This window comes from Pelecanus crispus, chromosome 13 (genome assembly GCF_030463565.1).
Source record: "Pelecanus crispus isolate bPelCri1 chromosome 13, bPelCri1.pri, whole genome shotgun sequence".
Taxonomy (NCBI): Eukaryota; Metazoa; Chordata; class Aves; order Pelecaniformes; family Pelecanidae; genus Pelecanus; species Pelecanus crispus.
Window position 1 is genome coordinate 1,333,963 of NC_134655.1, and position 26,810 is coordinate 1,360,772.

The 26,810-nt window shown below is 43.3% G+C and overlaps 1 protein-coding gene across 1 annotated transcript; it reads right to left on the reverse strand.

Annotated features, from left to right (window-relative positions):
* Positions 1-26,032, reverse strand: LOC104034922 (SLAIN motif-containing protein-like). Its single transcript, XM_009488049.2, has 9 exons — positions 25,958-26,032; positions 23,548-24,275; positions 12,267-12,403; positions 9,515-9,664; positions 5,186-5,326; positions 2,951-3,268; positions 2,606-2,743; positions 2,125-2,443; positions 1-112 (listed from the first exon to the last, which is right to left on the reverse strand). Exons 2-9 carry the CDS (start codon positions 24,255-24,257, stop codon positions 55-57), a joined length of 1,971 nt encoding a protein of 656 aa, XP_009486324.1. The 5' UTR covers positions 24,258-24,275; positions 25,958-26,032; the 3' UTR covers positions 1-54.
* Between the last annotated feature and the right edge of the window lie 778 nt (positions 26,033-26,810).

A 26,810-nucleotide genomic window follows, 5' to 3' on the forward strand; every position in this document is an offset into this window, starting at 1 on the left:
CAGCTGGGGTCTGCGTCACAGGGGTGTTTGGCAGTGCAGCAGCATCCCGGGCCGTCAGTAACACCCGTCCTTCCAGGAATCGTCCTCAGCGCTCTGTGCTGACTGAAGAAATCTGGTGTGAGAGACAACAAAAAAAGGTCACTAACAGCTACAAGGAGCAAAGCCCCCAGTAATCTGCTGGCGCACACCAGAATGCTTGTTTGAGGGTTTTTTTTAGTTCACGCTGGGCATCTACAACATCTGCCTTTTGACAACGCCAACATCTGCCCGCCTTCGGTGGACTGCGGCGCGCACACGCCTCGCACGGCCCGTGCCCAGCGGAGCAGACCCAGAGCAGCAATTTCGGGCAGTTCAGAGAAATTAGTGGCTATTACTGGGTACTTAAACGGTGACGTATTCATCCTGCTCTGCTAAGGTCTTGACACCCTTGTGGGTTTTTCCCCCACGACTGAGTCCAAGAGAAATTTTTTTCCCTGCCAATATGACTGAGCACGTGAAAATAATCAGGTTGTATGTGGAGTACTATCACAAATCATAGAATCACACGATCGTTTAGGTTGGAAACGCCCTTTAAGATCATCCAGTCCAACCATTAACCTACACTGCCAAGGCCACCACTAAACCAGTTAAGGGGAGAGCAGCAATTTCATGTTTCCTGGCTTGGTGGCTGCATTATTTTTTAATGAAAGTAAAAACTAGGGATCATTAAGGTTGGAAAGGACCCCTAAGATCATCAGTGAAGAGTTTAAAACTTCCCTTTAGAGTATTTTTTTTTTTTTTTTTAAAAGTAAGCAGATACAGTTCAATTTATTGAAAGCTACAACAGGACATTAGAAATCAACAAGAGCTCATTAATCTGACACTGAATCAGCTTAGCTTCCCTCAGTCATAAACATTTACACTACAATTGTACTGCAAACAGCTGTAAAAAATAGCTGTCGGCAATTTGGTAGTGGATTTAGCACCCACAAAAGCACAGCAGATGCCTCAGGCCGGTGGGATAGGAACACGCTTTGCTGAAGTGGCGGAAAGCACTCCGTGCATGGAGTTGTCAGAAGCATCTCGGAGGCCTTATTCCTTCAAGAGATTGAGTGTGTTCTAACCAAACAGCTGCTGCTTTAGACTACCTACAAACTTCAGATATCCACTGTCTAAATATTTAGGAAGCTAATCATAAAAGCTAGAAATAAATGCCAAAAAAAAAAAAAGGTCCAAAAAGCCATTGCACCTGTCTGGATTAAGATGTGGCCCCCTAAATCAGTTCAGACTTGGGCAACAAGAACAAAAATTGTTAAGTTTTCAGAAGCCACTGTATATGCTCTGCTTTCACCCTGTTGCATGAAGTTACAATAACGATACAGAACCATGCTGAAGACAGGCCTTGTTCATTTGTCCTACTTTTCAAACCCTTCTGAAAACTCATTAGGCCTCAGACAATGCCCACCTAGCGTCCTAACTAAAGACTAAGGAAGAAAAAAAAAAAACCAAACCACCAAATTGATTTTACCAGTAGCAAAGTTACAGAGGCACCAAAGCAGGTCTGGGAAGATTATTACATTAATAAGTAAAGAGGGTTTATTAGTCCTGTGGCAGAGATTTTCCCCTTCCCAAAACCAAATGTACGCACTAAATAAATGTGCCGTAACATTCATTTCTCATAAGTTTGAGCCTATGCCTCTTCACTTCCCTGGATAATTAGCTCTGTTTAAAAAGAGCACTGACTTTTTTAAACAGATGGAATACTGAAATATCGAATGGTTTGGTCACAGAGTACATGGCAAACCGCGGTATCTCACCCAGAAGCTGGTGAGTCCCAGCCTGTCGGTTCACACATACATTCACAGAATTTAATTTTAGTGGTATTTAAAGAACTGCAACCCTTTGCTTCTTGACTGGGGGCAAAGTACTTAGCGCCCATGAATCTGGCAGCAAAGCACTACCCGTTCTTTAAGGGCCCCCCAACTGCAAGCCTACATCTAAAGTTAATCAGTAGCTCTGACCAAACTCTATACCCATCTCACGCTTTAAAATCAGAGATGAACATCACTTCATAGAAAAAGTGTTTCTAATCTGTGAAACGAAGGCAGACATCCAGGTCTGCGAGGCTTGAAGCCTCACGCTTACCTCTTGGATGGTGGTGTGGGCTTGCTCCTGGGCACCGAGATTCCTCCAACGGACGCGCGTGCTTTCATGGGCGAATTTTTTGCCACGGTGACCACGTTACTGCTTCTGGTAGTGCAACTGCTGCTGGAAGAGCCCGTACTAAGCGAAGATGCCTGGGGCTTTCGAACTCCGCTACCAGGGCTGGTGTAACTGCAGGCTTTTACTGGCTGCCTGGGTGTCAACAGAGAGTTTGTGCACGACCCCGCTTTCATTGCCTGTCGCACTGTCAGGGGAGGCTGCCCAGCACCGGAGGAGTACCTGAGCTTACTGGGAGCCAGACCTAGAAATGGAAAACCACAAGGAAAAACAACCCAGTTGGCAACAGTATTCTACGAACACTTCAGGATACCGGGCCTTTTAAGGGCCTCGGGTTTAGTCAGGTCAGATAAACGAACAAAAGGGGATCAACCGCAGCGGTGCGTAGAGGAGCCGTCGCACCGACCTGCCGACCGTTGCTGAGTTCTTGGAATTCGACTGCTTGGCACCTGCAGATCCGACTCCAAGCTCCGACTGCTCCGTACAGACTCCAACGCTCGAAGGCTCGTCCTGGCCAGGTTGGGCATGCTGTGGCGCATCTCCTCTGAAATCAAGAGCAAATTCTCCATTTGCTGCTTGTGGTAGCAGCGGGGACGTAGAAGGGCTTAGACCCTCTCTTGAAAAGCACAGGCACTTAAACGTATACAAGTGCGTAACTAATTCTTAGCTTCCGTTAAATAACAGCGCTTTCGAAATGTGTGCATCAAAATTATGTTCATTGACTCGTATCAAAGGCTCACGACTAGCTTACCTTCGCTGTTTGCATACTTGAGCCGGTCTTGCATGGGACTTTGCACGGATCTCCTCGGGGGACGGATACGGGAAGTAGATGACCTGCCATAGTCTGCGCTGGAGGAAGGGGACTGACATCGGGGCGAGCTGAGCGGAGACGGGGAATATCTGTGAGCGCTCCGGTACGACAGGGAACAATCATAATCATCCTCATCCTCAAGGCTGTACGTGTCGAACTCCTGGTCGCTGTAGGTACCTCTTCGCAGAGAGTGAAGGGAGGCACTGGAACTGCGACGGGATACGGAAGCGGAGCTGGAGGCACAGTCCTGACGGAGACCTGGAGATAGAGGGCAACGTGGCTCAAAGTCATCATACTTTAAAATAGAAATTCCTTACCCAGTTGCAACACCGATTCAGAAGCGATGCTTTTATCAGCGATTCATTTCACCTTGGAAGGAGGGTCAAGTTAAGAACTCTCTTTACTGAAGACACTCGCAGCATATGGAATCTCTAAACTGGAACGGTGTCACCCATATCAGTACCGTTTAATTAGAGCAAAGAGTTAATATTCAAATTGACCTGAATTACTCCTTATGTCACATACACAGGCAGCTGTGACTGTGGACTATATATTGCCATGCACGCTCTGCTAGGTTAACTACATATAGGAGTCTACTTTACAGGGTGAATTTTTTAGTTCAATTAATTACACACCCACCAGCATTTCAACAGGTCAGCACAAAGATTGAACTTCTGCCTCCAAGTGAAAACACACCTGCTTTTTAGGGACAGCTACGGTGCATCTGTCTGGTTTATTTACAGGTTCTCCCCCAACTTATGCCTTTAGTTAGGTCTTCTTGCCTAATAAAATACAAGCAAGTTCTCACCAAGAACTAGTTCAGCAAACTGGTGGAAGGGACTTTTGAGAAAGGTGTCAGTTAAGATCTGAAAAACCCTCTTCTCAGTGCAGTTCCCTTCATTGCAGGGATTAAAAAAGAAAAAAAAAAAAAAAAAGCAAGCATTCCCCACTCTTCTCCTTTCACAATGCAAACATGAAAAGCTTCCACCATTCCGAGGATGAAGCGCTTTTCATATTTCACTGGAAACTTTGTAATGTGACAAAATTTCCTTGACTTTTTTTTAAGTGATCACAAAGCATAAGAAAATATTCACATTTAGAAAGAAAAAGGCCATTATTTGCTTTATTCACTTTAACACAACTTTTCCCCCGCTGCACGCAGGTGTAATAAAGCAATAACAAGATCTTATGTCTTTCGCTCTTTTTGGTCTCATATTCCAATTCCTACATCATAGTATTTTTTTGAATTTATAAAGGCATATTACTAAAAGTAAGTAAATGTTCTTCAAAAGAAAAACAGAGAACTTAATTCTCCATTTCCTGTAAATCAAATTAGTGATTGATTTACAGAGAAAAACAGATCCAGCCACTTTGTTCCACCTTGATCTTCCATTAGGACTTCATCCAAATCACGCTGAAGTCGACAAAGTTTACCAATGATTTAATGGCAACTGGATCAGGGCCCTGAAATGCCCCCCCACTGGGACACAGACAGGTTTTATGCTTAAGTTAAACCTGCAGAGCCGTCTCTGAGCACTTTACCAGAGCAAAACTTGAACTGTCATTTCAGCTCTTTCAGTTGCCTCTTCAACTCTTGGTTTTACTCCACACAGCAGTGAAATACTACTTGCATCTTCGGTGAAATAACTTGTAAAATTCAGTCCTCTAGGCAGCTTCTGATACGATTTCAGGCTGCAGTTAGGCAGCCTGCTCAGAGAAGCAAAAATTTACAGGTAAAAAATTTTGCTGGGTTATTTTTTCAGCTGGATCAGTTCCCCAAAGCGATAGACAGGCAACTGCAAGCTGCTGCCGCTTAATGCCACCGTTACGGAACAGTTCCTCGCAAAACTCCACCTGTACTTCAGAGACAATCTGGCACGGAATATTTTTTGAGTATTAAAGGGCATGTACGTATTTAGCAAAGTGGGGTTGTGGATGATACTTGCAAGACCATCCTCTGCTTTAAGAGGTGTGATCTTGAGAACATTACACAAATGCAAAGTTTAAGTGGCAGTTTGGGTCTGCAGATTTTTAAAGGAAGCCCCTGCAAATCACAAACATTTCGAATGATCTATTAAGTTCTTTTTTTGTTGGGGGGAAAGGGGAAAAAGAAGAGCAGTTGGAATCAATCTACAATTCTGAAACTGCAACACAAAGGAGATCGCCGTCACGTACTTTCTTCCTGAAGGCGTGCCATAACCTGGACATCGGTCAGGTCCTGCAGTTTATATCCCATGGAGATGGAGTCGTCGGACGTGCTCAGCTCACTGTCCACGGACGACTGAGAGCTCAGTGCAGAATGCATGCTCAGGTAACCTTTAGGAGGGAAGAGGAGGAAGGAACATAAAAAGCATTTAGACATCCACATACAAAACAAGAACGAGCAGCAGTTTTTCTTCCAGTAATAAAATCAGTGCAGTTGTGAAGTTGAGGTATGGTTGCTAGAAATAATTCAGAAGTTAGAAATTACTTGAGAACACAACGCTCGGTATCTTAACCTGCAATTTTCAGGAGGCAGACTGCCTTTGTACAGGGAAAAAATTGTGGATTTCTGTCCAGAAGGTAGCAAAGGGGTGCTTGGTAATTTTGAGCTTAGAAACATCCTTTAAAAGATCAGTATTATTTTGGGAAAGGGGCAACTATTGATCTAGGTATTAAGCAGCAAAGTTACACAAAGTGCTCGCTAGGGTATCGGTGAGCAGTCACAGGAGTAAAAGGATCCATAGAATTGTTTAGGTTGGAAAAGACCTTTAAGATCATCCAAATGGCTTTCAGAGTACAGTACCTCAAAAATCAGTCATGCAATCTGCTTGTGCAAGGTACAGTTTCCACTAGATTGCCTCCTCCCCATTCCTGAGGTTTATCCATTTTTTTTCCCTGTCATCTTAAACCAAGCTCTTACAGGAAGGCTACAGCTTGTTCATACAGTAGGTCACAAAACCAAACTGGAAGGATCTTTTCACCAGGGAAGTTTTTCTACAAGTCAGGCATGAGGAAGAGGAACAAATAATTTTCCTTTTGAAGCATAATAATAAAAATATCATCATAATCATCATCAAGTGCAAACTTTTACCCGTCAGTACTTGTTCTTAAGTCACGCAAGTCAGTATTTTCCCTGGCATAAGAGTACAACTACTTGCTACTGAAACGGGGAGACGAGGACAAGCCGCGTGACTTGGGGGTCACACTGGCACTCATCCTTCGAGCCTGCGAGGCCTGCAAGCAGCCCTGTGCACAGCAACGTGGCGTCGCAACTGCCTTTGGCTTTCCTCAGATACTACTTTTCCTGGCATCTGGGATGCCTGTTACTGCAGGAGGCTAAGCATCACCTAGCAGTCAGCTTATCTCCATCTGCAGATGCAGGCAGCGGCAGGAGCACCTTGCTGCCGCGCCATCAGCGTTGACTGTGGCTCGGGGTCCTATCTTTGAGAGCGCGCATGCAATGGTGAGCATACCTCCATCTTCTTTTCCCATTTTATAACTACCACACTGCTTTGTATTTAAAAAAAAAAAAAAAACAAACCCAAAAAACCCAACCCCAACCAAAACCAAACCAAAAAACCCAACCCCAACCAAAAACCAAACCAAAAAACCCAACCCCAACCAAAAACCAAACCACCAAAAACCCCACTTTACTAGAAAAATTTTTGGAAACACGTAAGGATTAGTGAATGTAAAACCTCTACATGGCAGCCGTGCTTATCTATGCCATGTGTTACAAAACACCGTAATATGCTCCTAGCATGACTAACCCTCGAACACAGACACATAAGACCATATAACTTAAAAAGCTATTTTAGGAGAGGGTACATCATTACCTTAAATTAATTCCTAGACAAGACTGCAATTAGTACTATATAGATTTAGAACCACCAAAAAAAAAATTTAAAGCCCACGATCTGACAGCAGATCAGATCAAGCTAGTTGATATGCAAGAGCCTAAGAGCACTTAACATCCCTTTCAGCTAGAGTAGGCTTAAGAAATACAAATCCTGCTCAAGCAGGGATTCGAGATCGTCACTTAAATAAAAAGCAACAAGGAGGCTGTAGCACACCAGCAGACAAATCAAGAATACAAGTCGGCCTCCCAAAGCGTCTCTGATGCCATTCACCATTGACTTTTACTTTAGCTCACGCAGTTTTGCCTGCCGTGTTCCAAGAAGTCTTGAAGGCAGCGCACCTACTGAATAATTCGCAACAATGACGCTAGAAATCAAGCATTTTGTCTGTTCTCGGCAAAATGTCTAAAACCCATTGCTGAGCAACCCTTTCAAAGAGTGGTTAATTCCAGTCAGGCCGGAAAAAGCACCAGGTTCCCAATGTTACTTCTTCAACCAGTTCTGAAGAGTAGTAACTGGTGACGCGGAAAACACACGTTTGACGTCCAGGTTTAAAACAAATTTCTTACACGGACACTGAGCAAACTGCTTTGTACCAGTAAGCCTCAAATCCCTCATCTGAAAAGGGATAAAGCTCTTCCAGTTTCAAGATGCCTACATAACGCAGCCACAGAAGCGTGACCGCAGCGTGAGGGGGGTGCGCGCGTACGCGTTACACAAACGCACGCTCCGAGTCGGGACGCTCCAGTGTTAGCGCTGCACGGCTGCAGAACATAATCCCCTTTCTCTCCTTCGGGTGTCAGGAAAAGGCACTGCAAGCAGCTGAAATGAAGCCAACATGAGTAGGGATTGCACCTGGAGGACGCCGTATAATGAATAAGCATAGGTTTCCTGCTGTAACTAACACCTTCTTGAATACTAAAAGCTGTATTCTTAATACAGCTGGATCTTGAATCCAGCTTTTTAAAACGCAACGTTCCCAAATTCAATTGCGTGTGTTTAGTTTGGTTGTTGCATTTCAAATTGCACATCTATTTAAAAACAGTCAAGGAGGGGAAGAAAAACATTCACATTCTTTCATCAGTAAAAACCGTTGTGGCTCAACGCTGCAAGATGAACCCATTATGGTTTTCATTACAGAAACTTCAAAATACACCACATCTGGATTTTGTAAAAGGTTTTTTGTTTAGTTTTTAAGGGAAGTTACTGTTAAACATTTTTCATTTAAATGGTAGGGAAGCTCCGTTTTTCTCAGAAATAAAATTAGATTTGAGTCAATCAAGTTGACAGTGAACTTTAAAGCCATGTTAGCACTTACACAAGTCACAAGGGAAGAGCCACCAAGCAGAGGAAGTGAACTCTCCTGTATAATCCTACCCGGACAAAGCCTGCTCCATACTTGGCTTTTTATTTGGTACCCTTGACAACTTCAGCAGATTCGCAGAGTGAACGACGAACACTTTGGTTTTAACACATCAGTAACTGTTTCTGTGTGAAAAGGTGGTTAGACATCTAGATTGCCAACCAACCTCATGTTAAGAAAAAAGAAAAAAAATTGAAATTTTTCCCTGCAGAATTCAGCTTGCAAAAATAATCAGTCCTACACACATCCTTTTGTTTGCAAAACAGAGATAAGTGTGAATTTCTATTTACAGCAGAAACCCAGCAGATCTCAAAAGCATACCTGCAGCTGTGAAAACATCCATATGCAACCCTTTTTTTTTTTAATTTACAAAAAAAAAAAAAAAGGTTCATTCAACATTAAGTTTCAAGCCAGATGTCAAACATGCTTTAGGATTTTAAACATGCAAACGAGGATGTAGCAGTTTCCACAAACCCCAAACAAATCAAGGAAGACTCCTTTGGTAATAAAGCCAAGAGGCAAAGCATTTGTACTCGGAGACCGAGCGTGAGCTGCATCAAGGAGAAACGAAGCTCCTGACAGAGCCCACGTGGGCTCCTTAGGCAGCAGCTTAAACGCAAAGGCCGACTTGGGGCCGAGCTGTTCAGGAGAAGCTTCGTTATCGTACCTACAAAATAGGCCTCTAACAAAAATTTCCATTATCGTACCTACAAAATAGGCTTCTAACAAGAATTTTGTGTAAGTTGCCTCTAAGGTAGGAAATCTTACTCCAAACACAATTAAGTCCGACGGAAAGCTTTTGTTATTTTGCGTTTAGCTGCCCACTCAGCCCATTTAAGGGTGTCTCCTGGAGACTACGGCTTTTATCTTAAAGCACAAGGCTTCTTTCGGTTGCCTACATTAATCAATATTTTCAAAAGAAACTTCACAAACTCCCAAGCGAGAAACTGAACCCAAGTAACTTTCTAAAGTTAACACCTACACATGATAACATTATTCTAGAGCAGTATTTTTTTTGCCCCAATAGCTGCTTTCTATTCTAAGTCACTTAAAATTAGTACAATTTATAAATATATATAAAGTTACAGAAACAGAAACATGAAATAACTACAAGACATTTAGAATGCAAGGAGGTTTTCTCCCATGTAACAGATGAAACCTGGGTCAGTACGTGAGCAAATTAAAAGGAGAAAACCCCATGGGTGGACTTGCATCTCTCAACAACTTTTCCCTGGGTCAATTAGTCATACTCCTTGCATTTTAAACGCTACAGGTTTGCACTCCTCTACTGACATGCCATACCTGAGCTGCCACAGGTTAGTAGTGCTTTGTTAGTCGATTTGAGATGCCCGGGAGAGTTTAGTGCATTGCTACAGGAGCCTGGCTCTGTATTCAAATTATGCGCGCTTGGTGATGCCAACGGACTGCAATACAGGTTTTTCCATCTACTGGCTAGAAGGAAAAATACAAAAAAGCCACAAAGGTTATCAAATTATTTTTTTAAAAACAAAGAGCATAAGATAAAGAAAGGCGTCAGATCAAACCAAGATTAAATACTGGAGCAGATGTACTTCAAATAAGACATCTTGACGGCGTCAGTTACAAGATGTAGGAAGCAAAGCCGCGCCTCTTGCTTTGCTCATTCGCCCCTTTAACTTGTTTCGTCACTTCTGAAAAATTCCCAGAGTAACGACTGACAAACTTGGCTTTAAAGCAGCCATGCATTTCTGAAAGTTTCGGTGCTGGTCTTCAAAGATGACAGTTTTCATAAATATCTGTCACTTCTACACCCCATCTTCATTTTGAAGAACTCCACTGAACTTTATGTTTGCACGTGTTACCTTGAATTTTTGATGATGGAATCAAACCAGCATTAAACCACAAAAGCTATGCCTTTAGGTTAAAAGGAGAGCAAATTAATATGAAAAACCATTCTGAAATATTTATTCAGCAGACTTGCATACGAGTGAGCGAAACAATCAAAATAAGCCAAGTAGCAAAACTTAGTGCATCCATGCTTACTGAAGTTACAAATAAGCAGCTACAACACTAAGGAACTTACTCAGTCTATGATCTGAATATATTCAAGGGGCTGCTGAATTGCCCACCAAACCCTTACCACTGAGAGAACAGTAGCTACGAAAATAATGAATTCACTATATAAATAGTTTTCTTTTTTATTTCCCCACAAATATAAAGTCAGGCTCTTTTAGTTAAAAAGGAGTGATAGAGTACAAATAAAGCCTGACACATTTCAGACAGAAAGCAAAGAGATAATCAAATTAATCTTCATTCAAATTTTTAAGTGGAGACGGTTTATAGAAGTAAATGGAGTTTGTTCTCAAACTACATTCAGTTATCACAAATCAGGAATGTCAAGGCTAAACTCAAAATAAGCCTGATTACAAGCAGTGCCAAAACACTGTTAGTATGCAAACTTAAAAAACCCAAACCAAAACAACCCCCCCGCAAAACCCCAAAATAAAACAGTGGCCTCTCAGGCTTCAAATTACTGGTCAAACTGAAATCAAAATTATTGCATTCACATAGGAGACAAAGCCAGCCAACTCAAAACCCAGGCAGACAACAACTTGTGTACCAAACCGGGGGTTGTATTTTCAGCAGTGAAGAACATCCTTGAACTTCAAAACATTAATTCTCCCAGAAACTTCACTTTTTCAAACACTGCTAAGCACAGCTTTTGTTTCTAGATGCCCGCGAGTCAAACTAGGCAGGCGAGGTTGCAACGCGTCCTGCTCCGCAATACTTTTCAATGATGAGTTGTTAGAAGAAAATAATAAAACTATCACCCCTCCAGCTGCAGGGTAAGTCACAGCTGCCTATGTAGGAAAGCCGTATGATATGGAAAGCTATACAATATAGAAAAGGATCGCTTATTCACTTCAAACCCCTCAGCCTCTCGGCTACCAGCAATGCAGCCCAGGACGCGCACGTTTTGGGTACAAACCCGGAGCGCGTTTGAAAAGACAAAGGCAGGACATCCACCAGCTGGGCTCCAGGTGATGTACCGCAGGTGTGTAGAAGCAGAACCACCACCTTGGTTTGGCCATGAAGTAAACTATGCGTCTATTCAAAAAGCTCTTACATCAGTGAAAGGCTAATATGAGATTGATCCTTCTGCGCTCTGAAAAAGGAGAAGAAAAAGCACAAACCTGCGACCCCAGAATACTGACTACGGTGGTGGAATGCCACGCTCCGTAGCGTTTTCGTTTCAGGCGGATTAAGCAAGGGCTTTTCCCCCAGTGGTTAAGTAACACAGCTGAAAACCACCATGAAGTGCTTGTAGGAGTTGATAAAACTGGAGGAAAAACTAGGTTTCCAAGTGACACCATTTCTTCAAGTTACAGATTTTAATGTTTCATTATTGTAAGCTTTGAGCATCAACTACTTTACCCAGGTAATAACACTGATGGTAAGATGTGGTAAGAACAACCACCGTTAGAAACACTCAACAACACTAGAACTTTCTGTATAGAAAAAAGCTGCAGTAATAATTTTATATGATTCTCTCCCCCACTCCCCAGAAGCACATTATTTTCCTCTACATACGTTTATATTAAAGCTGTTTAATTAGTTAAAAAAAAAATTCCAAAATCCTGAAAACACTAAAATATACTTTAGTGTTTAGGCTCTGAACATATTAAAAAACACAGAAAGCAAGGTGGTCAATTTGGCAATTCATCTGAAATGCCCGTATCTGCGTCTAAAAAAAATACAGAGAGGCAAAGCACCACAGTTCAGTTTGTTTTGTCTATTACTTGTAATCAGCATAGGCTTTTTTTAATGTTTAAAGAATGCTCTCTTACCTGCATCAGCTGAGGCATTGCCAACATAAACCAAAGGCAGGGGGCTTTATAGCACAACGCACACAGCTGTACAGACAGGCACCGAGAGCACACCCCACACGTGCAGATATTCTCCGCTACAGCGACCACAAACTTCACGTCTCCTTCGCTTTACTGTTTCTCAGTAATGGAAGCACACAAGTGGAGGTAAAAGACGCTTGAAGCAGCGACGCTTGTAGTTTACGTACCTTGATCGAGTCTGTTTATAAGAGTTCGGCAGGCTGCTTCCGTCTCGGGACTGGGATTATCCAGCACCTGTCGGCACCATTTTAGGGGCGAGTCCGCTTTCTGATCTGCGGTAGATTTTCTCGGGGACACATAGAGCCTTTGCAAGGATTGAAAGGAGACAGGAGGAAAATGCTCATTAACTCAAAGCGTACCGCCACCACAGCGGCATTTACTAAAGTGTACCCAACAGCAAGCAAGAGAAAAGTTATCCAAATTAAGAACAGGGGGAAAATTAAAGTTTAAATTGCATCCTATGACTCAGAAACAAATTTACTATCACAATAGTAAAATTCACTTTCTGTGCGAAGCCATCTTTAAGTACACAGCCTCTGCAAGGAAGGTTCAAGCCCGGGCTGTAGGAACACTACTAGAAGCGAAGTTGTTGGTATACTCACCATCGCCTGTCACCCCCACCTCTCCCTCCGCTCCCCCCAAGGGACATCTCATGGCAAAGACAGCAAGGGTGAGGCGGTGCTTCTAACTTGAGATTCGAGGTGATCTACTTTGCCAAGTCGAACTGTTGTTATTTTTTGTTAAAAACCCCATGGCTCTGGATATTCCACCTGTATTGCACTGCAGGCAACAGTTGTCTCCTATCTCCTAACAACAGTTTTCTCAAACACTGGATGAATAGTACAAAGTCTACTCACAGATTTCAGGGATAAACGACTTAATTGGAAGATTTAGACATTTTCAGATGGGTAGGAAGTGTGACTGTATGCTTGCTACCTTTCCTTTTTTTTTTATTGTAATATTAGGCAAGTTCTCCTAAAGCCTAAGTTTTTGACAGTTTTAGTACACCTAGCATCGTTTTGCATATACGTACAGGATTAGCCTTACGTACAGACAGATCTAATCATCTTATAGTCCTGGATTATTTGCAACTGATCTTGTGTAAAGTAGCTGCTTAACCATATTTCGCAAGCAGAAAATTTCTCTCAAGAAGGGTCAAAGGGTATAGGAGCCAGATTAAAAAGCAACTCAACAATTTTACTTACATATCCCACCTTCGCATTTTTAAAGTCAAAAAAATCCCAACAGAAAAAAAACACCCTATATTTTAACATATAAACAGCAACACATTTAAAAGTTTTGCGAGAGGAAAAAAGAAAAGCAGTCCATATAAAAGTTAACCAGTTTTTAATTCTTGCACGTCACTTAGAGAAGAACACCCTTGGGTAGAGGGCATCGAGATCTCAAGCAATAGCATGAGAGAGGCGAGAATAAAACAAGAAGTGCAGTCATTAACACAATCTGCCCACAGAGACAGTAACTTTCCTGCGTATAATTATACATACCTTACTTTAACATTAGAGTTCCAGCTAAGGAATCTTCACGTGCATGCGTTAATATATTCACCGTGCTACGAATGCATTGCTACAAGAAGATATTTAATATAGGATTCTGCTGAAGTCATTCAAAGGCTCATAAAAAGGATTCACAGGTAGGAAAGTAAGCTCTGGGATGACGGACTTAAGGACCTGCATCTGTGCAATTGCTGGAGGAGTCTGCGAGGTGATTACCTCTGAACGCAATTAAGAAAAGCAGAGAGATTTCCAAAAGCAGAAATCTTTTTTTATCTTGTTAACAAGGCCGTATGATTCTTCAACTTAGAATCATAGAATCATAGAATCATCTAGGTTGGAAAAGACCTTTAAGATCATCCAGTCCAACCATTAACCTACACTGCCAAGCCCACTCTAGACTAATCAAGGGTAGACCAGACTAAACCATATCCCGAAGTGCCACATCTACCCGTTTTTTAAACGCCTCCAGGGCGTTCGAACTTAAAAGTTTCGAACTTAAAAGTTTCGAACTACTGAATTTGTCCACAAATTAATTTCTTAGAATTAAGTGTACCAGAAGAAGAAGAAAACTTGCAAGTCTTTGGAATTGTGTAGATATGGAATACCTTTCTAGAAGGGACACGCCCTGAGACTAGATTTCGGGGATGAGCGTACGGGGCCCTGACTGAAGTTCAGCTGCCGCCTGCAGCCGAGAAGCCCAGCGCTCGGGTCCATGACGCTCCAGAGGCCCGACGAGCTGCTGGCGTGGCCCTCAGCGAGCACGGCCGCCGCCTCTCTGCACCGAGGGAATTCACGTAAACAGGCTTCACGGTTCGTAATCCGCGAGAGCAAGAGAGTTCCACCACGCACACCATCACGCAACCGCGGTTTTCCCACTGCCACCTTCCTCCCAAGCACCAGCCCGGTGCTGCCTCACCCCGGGAACGGCTCGAAGGTGACAAAGAACCCTCTTGGTCAGCAGCAAACGAGCTACAGCCACGTTTGACGACTGATGCTACTCCCAACAGCTGCCCTCGCACTGAGGTATGCATAACATTTCGCCTCCCTCAGTGCAAAACCCCGCTATTTGAGCATAAAATCATCATGAGGATGGTTTTAAGGTTTCAAGGAACGTCTGCATGCGCTTCGGTTGCCTCCTACTCTCTCTTCTAGCAGTAACTTTTGGCACTCCTGCAGCAAGATGCAGCAAGTCCTTCTGCTCCAGTTACTCATTCTCACGCAGACACCTCATCTTCAATTCATAAAATACTCCTTCCCACAACAAAACTAATATAAATCATCAGCTATTTCAGTAATTATCCCATTAATTTCTGAAAAACCCTCGTGTTTAAAAGATATAGAAACATACTACTCGGTTGTCAGGTGTCCTACCCACAAAAGCAACGTTTGGCCAAGATAAAATATACAAACACCTAAATATTTAAAATACTGCACTGGCATCAAAACATGTGTCTAACTTATTACCCTGTAATAATCCTGTATCCAGGTAAGGATAAGTACACAATCAATCAATCGAAAAGCTGGACGGATGCAGAAAACTATCCCAGATTTCCTACAATTTTGCAATTTAGGGCTATCAGATTGAGCACCTCCGGACGCAACAGCCCTCAAAAGAATGTTTTGTGGGGAATATCTAATCCTAATCCCTTTTTTGAATTCATACCTGCTCTTAGCACCCACAGCACCCTACTGCAACGTGTCCCACGACGCTCTGATGCCCAGGGGAAGAACCACCTCCGTTTGCTTGCTCTGAAAACATCACCTGTGATTTGCCCTTGATATTGCCTGGTTCTTGGGGGATAGGAGACAGGTGGAAGGCAATTAGTGCCTCTTGACATGCCACTCCTGACTTTACAGATCCTACCAGCATTCCTGCCCCTGGCCAGACCCATCTTTTTCAAGGAGCAGAGATTCAGTCTCTTTAGTCATGTCTCCTACAGAAGCTTTTTCATACCAAGCTTTACGCAAAAACACATGCGAATAAAAAAAAAAAAATATCCAAAAGCTAATTTGCTATTGACAAAATAAACGCTGAGAAACATGAACACAAATGCTCCTGAATGTGCAATGTTATCTTTATAACAAGACCCCACCGGCGTATCTTGCTGCACTTCTGCACGGGTGAATGAGCATTACAACCACTCCGATCCAGTAAAACGGAGAAAGCAAAGTGCTCTCTCTCTGGATTTATTTTACAGTTCAGACCAAAAAAGCAACCATAAAACCATCAAACAAAAAAGAGGCCAACAGCCTCCTCAGGGCAGGTCACGCTGTTCTTCACGTGTTTTAGGTTAAGGGAGAAAGTCCTGCTCTACTTGAGGAAGAAGTTGTTCCACCCAGCCCCTGCCATGCCTCTCCTTGTGCTTCGACCCCGGACTGCGTCAGCGGGAAGCGACAGCGCTTGTGTGATTGCTACAACCATCTCCCCGTGGAGCAGAGCCATGCTCCCCAGGGTGTCAGTCCTCTGCAGGCTGCCGGAGGGCTCCCATTTTTCAGCTGACAAGTCTACGGGCAAGAGATGGTCTCGCTTATAATTTCACTAAACTCAATTAAGTAAGCACAACTCCATTTTTCAGAGCACTGACAGGCAACTTAAAAAAAAAAAAAAAAAGAGGAATTCTGGCTTGATTTCACAGCATCAGGTTTACTGTTTTCCTTTTTAAGTAGGTTTGGGCTTTCTTCTGAAAGAGGTTTTTGTGATATGCTAAACTCACTCTGTTTAAAAATATGCCGAATTTAATTTCTGGTAGTTTTATCCTCTCAGGCTGTTTGATTTGTCAGGTTAACTTAATCCAATAAGCATTAGAAAAAACGTACTCAGGCATGCCATTAAGTATGTATACGACTGCCAGTTTACGAGTCAGCCAAAGTCTTTTGCATTTAACAAATACCTGATTACTGAATAAGCTTTACTTTGCATTTTGTTCCTCCAACTCAGCAGTTTGGGTGTGAAGCATATTCTGTTTAAATGGCAAAAGGTTATGCTTTGAATATTTTCTTTTGTCAAATTGCAAATGACAATTAAGAAGTCATTTAGATAGTTACAAGGCCTAATATAAAATTCAGGAAGTAAACATTGGGGCATATATTCTCAATTTGATGCATTGGGGGGTTTGCTGCATAACTTACTAAATATGAATGAGATTTTCTTCAGCTTCTGTGAGGAAACCCTTAGATAAAGCATCTTTAGTTTCTGCTTACTAGTATATGTGTTTCACTTTCCCATATAAAGCATTTTATGAAATGCACCTCTGGTAAGAGCCAAGTAGTTTTAGTTGTGCAGCAAGCACAACAGGAGATTTTTTTTTTCTTCCACTAAGAACGTAGGCACTCAAAAATAAATTTGTGGGATTCTTTGCACTTTATTCTGACATATTCCAACGTACTAAAAGCAGAGCATCTTTTAGGGATACTATTTTTCTTTTGGGGTCAACGTCACAGGATGGCCACTATTGTTTGATTTGGAAAATACTGCTTAAAATTAACCCCCCCAAGAATCCAGAAAATACTCTGACGGCTTTCTCAACTTGCGCGCTGCACTGAAAAAAAAGCATCTTCACAATTTAGTAACACATCAGATCAATTATAAGAGGGCAAGCCAGTATTTGCCTGAGAATTTAAGATCCTAATCACAGAGAGTATTTGCACTAGTAAAGCTAGAGATCGTAAGAAGAGAATTCAGGCTGCAGAAAGCTCTACAACTAGTCCATCAGTAAATTAAACTGAAAGTAAAACAAACCCCAGTTTTTAAGACACTTGCTTGGCTTATTACACATCTTGTACAGCACTTAGCGTCAGTGGCTACAGCGGTACCAAAAACGGCAGACATTACACTCATTTTCAAACCTCGAGTTACGTACATCAATGCGAGGAGAAAGAGACCCGAGGTAGCTAAATATGTTTAGAACAATTTATGTTTGTAAGAGATGCCTCCATAAAGTGCCAAGGCGGCAGCTAAATTCTTCTAAAAAGCGTGTATTTCAGAGAGATAATGCATTCATTTTCCTTTATACATCAGACTTCAGAGAGCCGATTTTCAGATTTACTACTGTGCTTATGCTGTTCTAATCTCAAAGCTAAACACTACTGTTGAACAGAAATACCGACAATATAGTGTTGTGGAAAGTAACAGTGGAACTATACTGTCTAGGTCTTGAAATGATAGAAACATAAAAGGAAAAAAATGAGAAAAACCCTGGGGAAAACACTCTACACAACAGCATTATAGTATTAGCCCAGGGAGATGTTTGAGCTTTCGTTCCCAAGAAACAGAGATTGGAAAGAGACACAAAAAATTACACTGCAAAACCGAGAAAAGGCTCCACTTTCATGTCTATCTAGTGACTAATCCCGCCGAAAACACCCCAAATCCAGTCACCAAGTCACAGAAGCTGTGGGCATCGCATTAGCGTGCTCCGGTGACACAGCCAGCAGCGCGTGGTGGTCAAAAGGCGCCCTGTGGGACGCCATACGTGCGTATCGCGCGTTCGCCGCGCAAGGATGCCGAGCGGCATCCACAGCTGTCCCGCTCCAGGGACGGAAAAAGGCTTCCTTCCCCCCACCCCGGCAGCGCACCTGGGCGGGCGGATCACCGCGCCCACACCTGGTTTTACAGCAGGATCTGTGAGCCAACACCTCGAGGATTTCAATAAGGACGCGGTCATTTGAAGCCTCCGCCGTCAAACGCGATTTAACCTCAAAGGTCGTGTCTTGCACCAAGCGTCGGACAGGCAGGTGGATTTTTCCTTTCAGATTACGCCACTCGGGCACTGGCAATTACTGGCAACGGCGGCTGCTGATGGTAATGCTATCTTAGAGCTGCACAGAAGGGTTCTGAGGAGCTCATCGACCTGTTGTAGACTGCGCCCAGCGAGACCGGCACCACACACAACAGCGTGATGGCGAACTGCCGCTGGCACAAACGGGTAACGCTACCCTAACAAGCCAGGCAGGAAATGTTTTTGATAGTCATCTGTGCGTTATTTAATGCGACCGAGCCAACCGACCCATTGTTAAAAACACCTCTAGAAGGTTTTCGTAACACAACCAGTCTGAGAAACTAAGACCTTGCAAATTAGTAAGTGCTGTAGAGTCTTGTCGGCAAGGAAAGATGGCAGGCAAACCACTGCGGAACTGTACGAATTGATTATACGGAGAGCAGGGAGTCAAAGTTCTCCCCCAAATTAGAGGCACAAGATGCCATATTTTTCACAGTGCTGTATTGGTATAACACCTGAATTTTCGTGCAGATCCACATCCTCCTTTGGCGGAACTTGTCCAGAAAACCTTTTCCTATCTCTGATGGTACAATAAGCTAACGACGACAATATCCTGCAGTATGTTGAATTAAATGCCTTAAGACATTATTACAGAAGGCCACTGGACACGGGGCTAAGGCTGAAAATAGACACTCCCAGGAAACTCCTAAAGAGTAATTTATTTGAGCAAACCATGCTCCTTCTTCCTACAAAGACTATTTCAAGGGCGCCCTACTCTCTGTGTTCAACTCTTGGATTCGAGCGGGAGACAACACAACACTAAGGTGAAGGCAGCACAACCTGGTTTCAGCTGAAAGACAGGCTTTTGGGAATGAAAGCTGCGCGAGGCGTGGGTGCAGCAGCAACATAGGGAATCACCTGAGCGACATGGGTTCCTTCTCCTCCTCACCCCCCGAAACAACAGGACCATGCTAGGCTGAGTAGACCTGTACGGTCATGTACGCACCCATCATATTTGACATATTCTTCCAAAAGGAACTCAGCAATTTAAAAGCAACGTAAAGAAAAGGTTCTGTTACATGGATTTGCTTGATTATTATGGTGGGGTTTTTGTTTTTTTTTTTTTTTTTTAAAAAAAAGCAGAAGCACATACATTAAAAGCTTATCTGAAGCCCTGTGTTAAACCGCTGGCAGTTTTGCCACTGGGATCAAGATCTTCAGCAGCAGCAATACTGGGGAGACATGGACAAGGGCCTCTTTCCTTCCATCAAGGAGAAAACCGAAAGTTGTTAAAAGTGAGGCACGGACAGGGAGTTTGGTACTCATTCCATCAAAGGAGACTGAGGCAAAAATAGTCTAATCCAGTAAAAAGGAGAAAGAGTATTGAAAAATCTCAGGCTTTTCACTTAGAATCATAGAATCCTAGAATCGTTTAGGTTGGAAAAGCCCTTTAAGATCACCCAGTCCAACCATTAACCTACACTGCCAAGTCCACTCTAAGCCACTCAAGGGTAGACGAGACTCAACCATGTCCCAAAGTGCCACCTCTGCCCGTTTTTTGAACACTGCTGCCACTTCTCTCTCTTTCATCCATTGACACATTAATAAGAACACTTTATAGTTCAGAGGGGGTTGGAATTTGAATCATTTCATCATAATCCCAAGTCAAAATTCTTTCTCCCAAATCTTACCAGGAAAAATAAATGGCACCTGGCAAAACACCAAACAAGTAGCATGGGAACGCCTAACAAAACGCTGAACGCAAATCACTGCACGAGGAACAATAAACTAAAGGCAGAGAAAACCCCAACTCAATTCTTACGTACGGGGAGTACCCAAGAACGACAAACGCTAGGGAAGACAAATAAGGTAACGGTATCACAGGTGTATCGGGTTTGTTCCCTTCTGTACGGGCAACAGCCGTTCTGCAAACAGCTCAGGAGCTGACCTGCGCTGAAGCGAAGCGTAAGGGAGCAAACTGGTGAGCAGCAACGGGCAAACAGCACTGAAGCCCAAGTCAAGCATCATGCTGAACTCAACAGCACCGAAAGCCGACTTTCGCTTGATTCACTCAAGGATATTTCACTTGATTATAATTCACTTGATTATCACTCAAGGATACTTACAATTTTGAATCTATTGAATAGCTATTGAATAGCTATTTGAGAAAGTGACCTAGGAAAGCAAAGTCAAGGGACAGACACCAAAGAAGTAGAGTTACAGCTGCGGCGTGCGATGCAGCACCTCGTGTTTCACAGGCGTTCAGTCATCGCAACGTTGTTTTTAAAAACAAAACCTTGGGCCGCACAAATCGTGCTGAAGCCAAGGGAAGCTGCACAGAAACGCGTGCGAGCGAGATCCAAATAAACCCAACAATTTCAAAATAGTGCAGAAACCGAGACTCTGCCTGCGCCTGCAGAGAACACTAGCAAAGCCTGACCCGCTCCCGCGTGCTTCCGAGGGCAGCGGGTTTTGCTGTTACTCCAGCTCAAGCGGCACAAATCCACACAGCAGACTTAACCAGAGGCTTCAAACCTCCTAAGGAGTCGTGGGGCACAAGCACAATACCACAACAGAAGCCACCCTAAAGCTTGGAGCTGTTCTTAAAACTAGAATGACATGAAGATGTAAGAGCTAAAGCCTCTCTTTTTGAAAGCCTTCCGCTCCCCACCCCCTATTTTGAACACTTTCATATTTTAAAAGAACACAAAACGAGCTCTTAGTATTCTTTAAGGTATAAAGCATCATCCCCTCTACTAGAGGATATTAAAGAAAAGGCCAGCAAACCAAAAGGACTGGGCTGTTAAAATTTATCAATTCAGCAGTGACAGGAAAAAACAGCGCCACTGTGAATTTCTCAGAAATTACCAAAAATTCTAAGTATCGAAGTACATGTGACGTGTTCCACTGTTAGCTACGGTTTTTCTCCTAACGTATAGTATTAAAAAAAGGACTGCAAATATAAAATATAGTAAGCTATTCGCTTTGACTAATACACCGCTTGACACGGTTAGATATTACTTCCATCCAGGCAGTACAAAATTTCCCCCATCAGCAAAGACACCTTATTAAAGTTGATCCTAACTCCATATAGCAGTAAGGTTTTTTGGTTGGGTTTTTTGTTTTTTTTTTAAAGCCTCCCCTCTCCCCCCACCCTCCAACCCCTGTTTTCTGGTTACTGCTGACAGGAATGCATGAGTATCTGCACGGACAGAATGCGAGATGTGCTTAGGAAGAGAATTCAGGATCTTTGGCAATAAGCACAGCCATGCACTATCGACTGTACATATGTTATTCGTTCCCCACTTTCAGTTTAGCTGAAGAGCTCTAGAACAAGAAACCATCGTAAAAAGGGTTTCTTGTTTTACCAGGTTTGTTTAACAAGAGGAAAACAAGACAGACGGAAGCAATGCAACGTGATCAAAGGTAATTTATGATAACAGAATGTGCACAAGAGCTCCGTAATGCCACCTTTATTTATGCTCCTTGGGGTGCATCTTTTTAATCTGCTAGCCTGTATCAACCAAATTCGACAAGAAAACAGAGCTATCAAAACCACGAAGATTCTACAAGGTCTAGTGAGAAGGGTACCTGTTAAAAAAGAACCTTGCTAGCCACCAGCTCAAGGAAAGGTTAATAAACTGAGCCTCTGGGTGCAGAATCGCTCCTGATTGCATTGGGCAGTGTTCACTGCCCGTGTAAATCTCACGCTCCGTCTGGTTTCTTTACCAAGTCAATATAGTTTGAAGAATCTCTCATGTCACAGGCTATATAAACATGAACATAAAACTAGCTGTTTTCATTAATGTGGAAATAATGAAGCCTGTCTTCCAAATTCAACTTGTTAAATATATTCTCTTATGAGTTTTTCGGTTTGTTTGGGGTTTGTTGGGGTTTTTTTTGTTGTGTTTTTTGGGTTTTTTTTGTTTGTTTTTTTTTTTTTTAAGAAATCTGCTCAAAATGCTGTTTAGGTATGCTAAAGAGTTTCAGTGATCAAGTTAGAGCCAGTATTTGGGGTTTAAAAGAAAGCCTGCAAAGCAGGGGGGGAGGAAATCATGACTGGCAGTAAAAGTTAAAAACAAATGACAAGTCACTTGTAGCATCGGCAGCCAGGAGAGGTGTGTGAATGAACTTCCCAAATGCCCAGGAAAAGAATGCGTAAGAAGAAACTCAATTTTGAAGAACACTTCTAATCACATATATTCCTTTCCAAAACTAACTAATGCTAAAAATCATTCTTCCCTCATTTGTCATCTCAAAAAAATGCTTTCCCCTGTTTTTAATACAACCTTGAATTCAGACTTGAGCCGACATCATTACGTTACTGAGCTCCATTCCATTAACAAACAAAAGTTTACCTCCACTTATAACAGCTAATGAATTTTTGGAGTTTAAGGTTTGTTTTGTATTCAGCAACCACCCTGCAATGCTGTCTTCGCTGCCAGCTTAATCTCTAGCTACACAATTTTGAAACACAATTTGCAGATCCCTGAGGCTGTCTTACTGAGCCTTAATTTTAAGAACTCTAGGTAAAACCTCAAGTCACAGCTATTGCAGGAGCTGGAATCAGCCTCAAACTTTAACTAGCTTTGGAAGGGCAAGGGAAATTCATCTGCTGATGTATAAAACAAGTTGTAAACAAGGCAGCTGCTGAAGTGGAGAGTCCTACAAATTAAGGTGAGTCAAGGATCACATCCTTGATGTGCTTCAGCTCAGGTCTCTCAACAAAAGAAACGGGTTAACTGCAAAGAAACAGTATTCAGGAAGTGGAAATGATCTGTCGTCTCAGATGCTAGCAAAAGCCACAAATTGCAGATGGTCTAAGGTCTCAGCTTGTGTTTTACAAGATTCTTATCTCAATACAGTATTTGATGGTTATGTACAAAGTTTAAAAAAAACTCCATTATTCATTCACTTGTGTGCATTATACATAAACTAACGGGGAAAGGAAGGTTTTCTGTGCTTGCTACAGCGGTGTCAGGAAGAAAGGGGGAAAGAAAAGCCTTATAGTTAAACCAATTTTCTTAAAATAAATAATGCTCTGGCACAATGGTCTTAAAAATAAGAACAGCCAATAGTGAGAGCTGCTGCTAAAATATCCAAGTACGGTACAGAAATCACTCTATATCCTTAAAAATTATTGCAGACCTAAACACAGAGATTGCCAACCGCAGCAGCGTAAGTTCCATATATTACTGAACTTTTGAAATACATACCAGCTATCTTCTTCTTCATTGCAATTTTCAAGTTCTAACACTTTCACTTCATCCAGATCTGTGTTATTCGAAAGGCTGTCTAGACCTCCACATTTTTCATTGGGATTTTGTTCATTTATTTTAACTGAGGAATCAATACCTGCAATGACCAAGTTTCCCACAAGCTCTGTGCTATTACTTGTATCCATACGTGAAGAACATCTAATGTTATCGTCGGCCCTCGTTTCCGTCTTACGCATGTCGGAAGACAATTCCTCAGTGGCACTGTGGCAGCTATACTGCATCTGGGCATCTCTGCCCTTTTTTAAGCGGTTGTTCTCTCCTTCCTCTCTTCTTATTTTGCTCAGCTGGTTGTGCAGATCTGCCATTATCTGCAATTCCCGCTTCTCAGATATCGCATTGATGCTATTATTAATTTCCATCCCATTAAGACCAGAGTCATGGTTGTCCACGCCAGCACGGCTCTCGCTTTGCATGTTTGTGCCAAGCACGCTCCTGCTACTCTTCGTTCTCGGGTGCTGATTCTCCATCTCCAGTCTCCTCACTAGCTCCCGCAGCTTTTGCACCTCCTCCAGCTCCGGGCCAACCTCCTCGGACACCGGCTCCGCGTCAGGGCCCATGGCAGAGTTCTCCATCGAGTCTCGTCCTAAGTCAGGCTCCAGAGCATGATCCTGCTGTATGACCGGGGCATTTCCAGGCACTACCATCATCCAAAATGCACCGTTTCACTGCAAGGCATGAAAAATGTATAAAAGCTCTACAAAGGTGCACAATATTTCAAGAAAACTGGAATTAAACACCAAAAATTCTGACTTTTATAAGCATCAACTAATTACATTGGGGCACTGAATTTAATCAAAAATCTATTGATAGAGAACAACTGAAATTAGTACGAAACATTTAAACAAACGCAAATTACTCATTTTAAACAGCTAGGGTGTGCAACTATTGTGCTACAAATTAGACTGTATAAAAAGGAAGGTGATTTAATCATGCACAATAGTTTAGTTTCCATCTGTTTACAAACAAAATACAAAAAAGCGCTTTGAGAAAAGCACTTGATTGAGCAAAGTCAGGAAACATCATTAGCAAGGTGCTGACGTCAGACGACAACATTAAGAAAATGGTAAAAACATCCTTTGTTCATTACCAGGTTTATCCTGGAACAGGAGAAAAAACTGGAAAACATTTCTGTGTCAACTTATACCAAAGACTAACGACAATGACTAACAACAGGAACTGGAGTTACTGGGCTACATGAAAATAACCACAACTAATGTCTTTGCTGGCATGTTTTCCTGTTAGAACTGAAAAGAGAGAGGCAAGCTCTCCGATGCAAACACAGCAAAAAGCAGGAAAAAAAAAAAAAAATTGATAAATATATCACACCACAGGTTACATATTCCAACAAGTTTCATAAAATGAAGCCCTCTCTCTGCTTTTCCCAAGTGCCACTCTTCATCCTGCGGCTGTGCTGACCGAGCAAGAGCGTGCAGAGCACCATCGCCCCGGCAGCTTTGAACCGCACCAGTATTCAGGCTTCCCAAAAGGCAGAAAATAACGCTCGTGCATTTCACACACGAGTTTTACACCGCTTCCAGAACAATAAGCAAACACTGATTTTTCCCCTCCACTAGTGATTTACGGGAGTTTTCAGTTTCAGTGCGTGCAGCCATTTCCGAATTGACACTTCACTGAAAAGCCCCTAATAGGAGATTAATGTTCCACAGAACAAGTAAAATAGATTTCCCTGAAAATTTATAAATCCTTTCTGTTTTGCAGAAGGAGTGCAAATAGACAGACAGGCAGAAGAGGGAGTTGGACGACAGAGCCAATTCAAAGTTTAAAAGTTTTGATGCAGGCATTACTGCTGCATCTGAACCCTGATTTTTTTTATTTTTTTTTTTTTTTTTTTTTTTGGTGGCTGTAAATGTTCTTCCCCCCTCCCTTTGCTGTCTGAAAATGTCTCCTGTTTTTAAGGCCTAACTGCCTGGTAGAGGAAACCTAGCTGGTTCCTAACTGGTAGAGGAAACCACAAAAATGAGATGTCACACAAAGTACACAAAGCAAGCAAGGTTAAGAATACAGACACCCCCCCTACACACCTCAGCATCTCCCTGTTAGTTACTTGTAACGGCAGCAGCTGAGTGCGTTTCCGAAAAAAATGTAGTTTTGGTTTGTGGGGTTTTTTCAGTTGCCAGCGGTTTTTTTGTTTTGGTCCTCTACATGCAAGACGAACATTTGAGGCTTACGTTCGAGTTCGTAACGAACACGAGCAGCACTCAGGAAGAGCTGTAAGCGAACAGAGCTGACTGCAGCACGCTCCAAACGCAGCTCTCAAAATCACGCCTATGAGAAGCATCGCTGAAGTCGTTTTGGCTGGGGGAAAGGAAATTTAATTTGCAGTTACCGAGCAATCCGATTCCTGCTCCTGTGCCCACTTCGAAAGTCTCCCTGCATGCATTCTCACTCCTACGAAGTCATCCCATTTCCCGACGGGTAACGGCACCAGAACGCTTTCCGAAGGCGTTTCAAAGCTATCGCTCGGTAGCTCGCCCCGGACGCGCCAGCGGGGAGCTGCAAGAGTTCTACTGACAAAGCAAAAAACACAGCGACCCAAGGCAGGGGGACAGGAATGCGATCCGTCACCCGAAAAATCAGTTCCCCTCCGAGGCTGAGGAGCGTCAAAAGCGGCGTTTTCAGTCGCGGGGCGGGGGGGGGGGGACACACGGATTAAAAGCGTTTAGCCTTTTCCCATGACTTAGTCCGAAAGCCGCCCAAATAAAGCGGCAAGGATACAGGAGGAGGGGAAAAAAATATAAATGTGCAAAACTTAATCACGCTGTGTAACGGGCTGGGGGGGGGGGGGGGGAATTAAAAGAAGAAAAAAAGATGGAATGATGGGATTATTGAGGTTGGAAGAGACCTTTAAAGGTCCTTTAGAGATCATGGAGCCCCCCACAGCGCCGGCCCCAAAAGGCAGCCCCGCGCCGAGCCGCTGCTGTGCCAGACAATAATCGGGAGTTTTCCAAAGACATCCGGGCTCTTACCGGCAGGTTCCCGGGCTGCTCGGCACGGCGGCGGAGCGGCAGCCGGGGCGGGGGACCGAACCCGTGCCCCCCGGGTGCCCCCCCCCAGCCGGGGCCGCCGCCGCCGCCCGCCCGCCCACGGGCGCCCCCCGCCCAGGCGGCCCCGGCCCCGCTCCGCGGAGGGGGGGTCCCCGCCCCGAGCCCCCGCCGCCCGGCCGGGACGCCGGAGCCTGG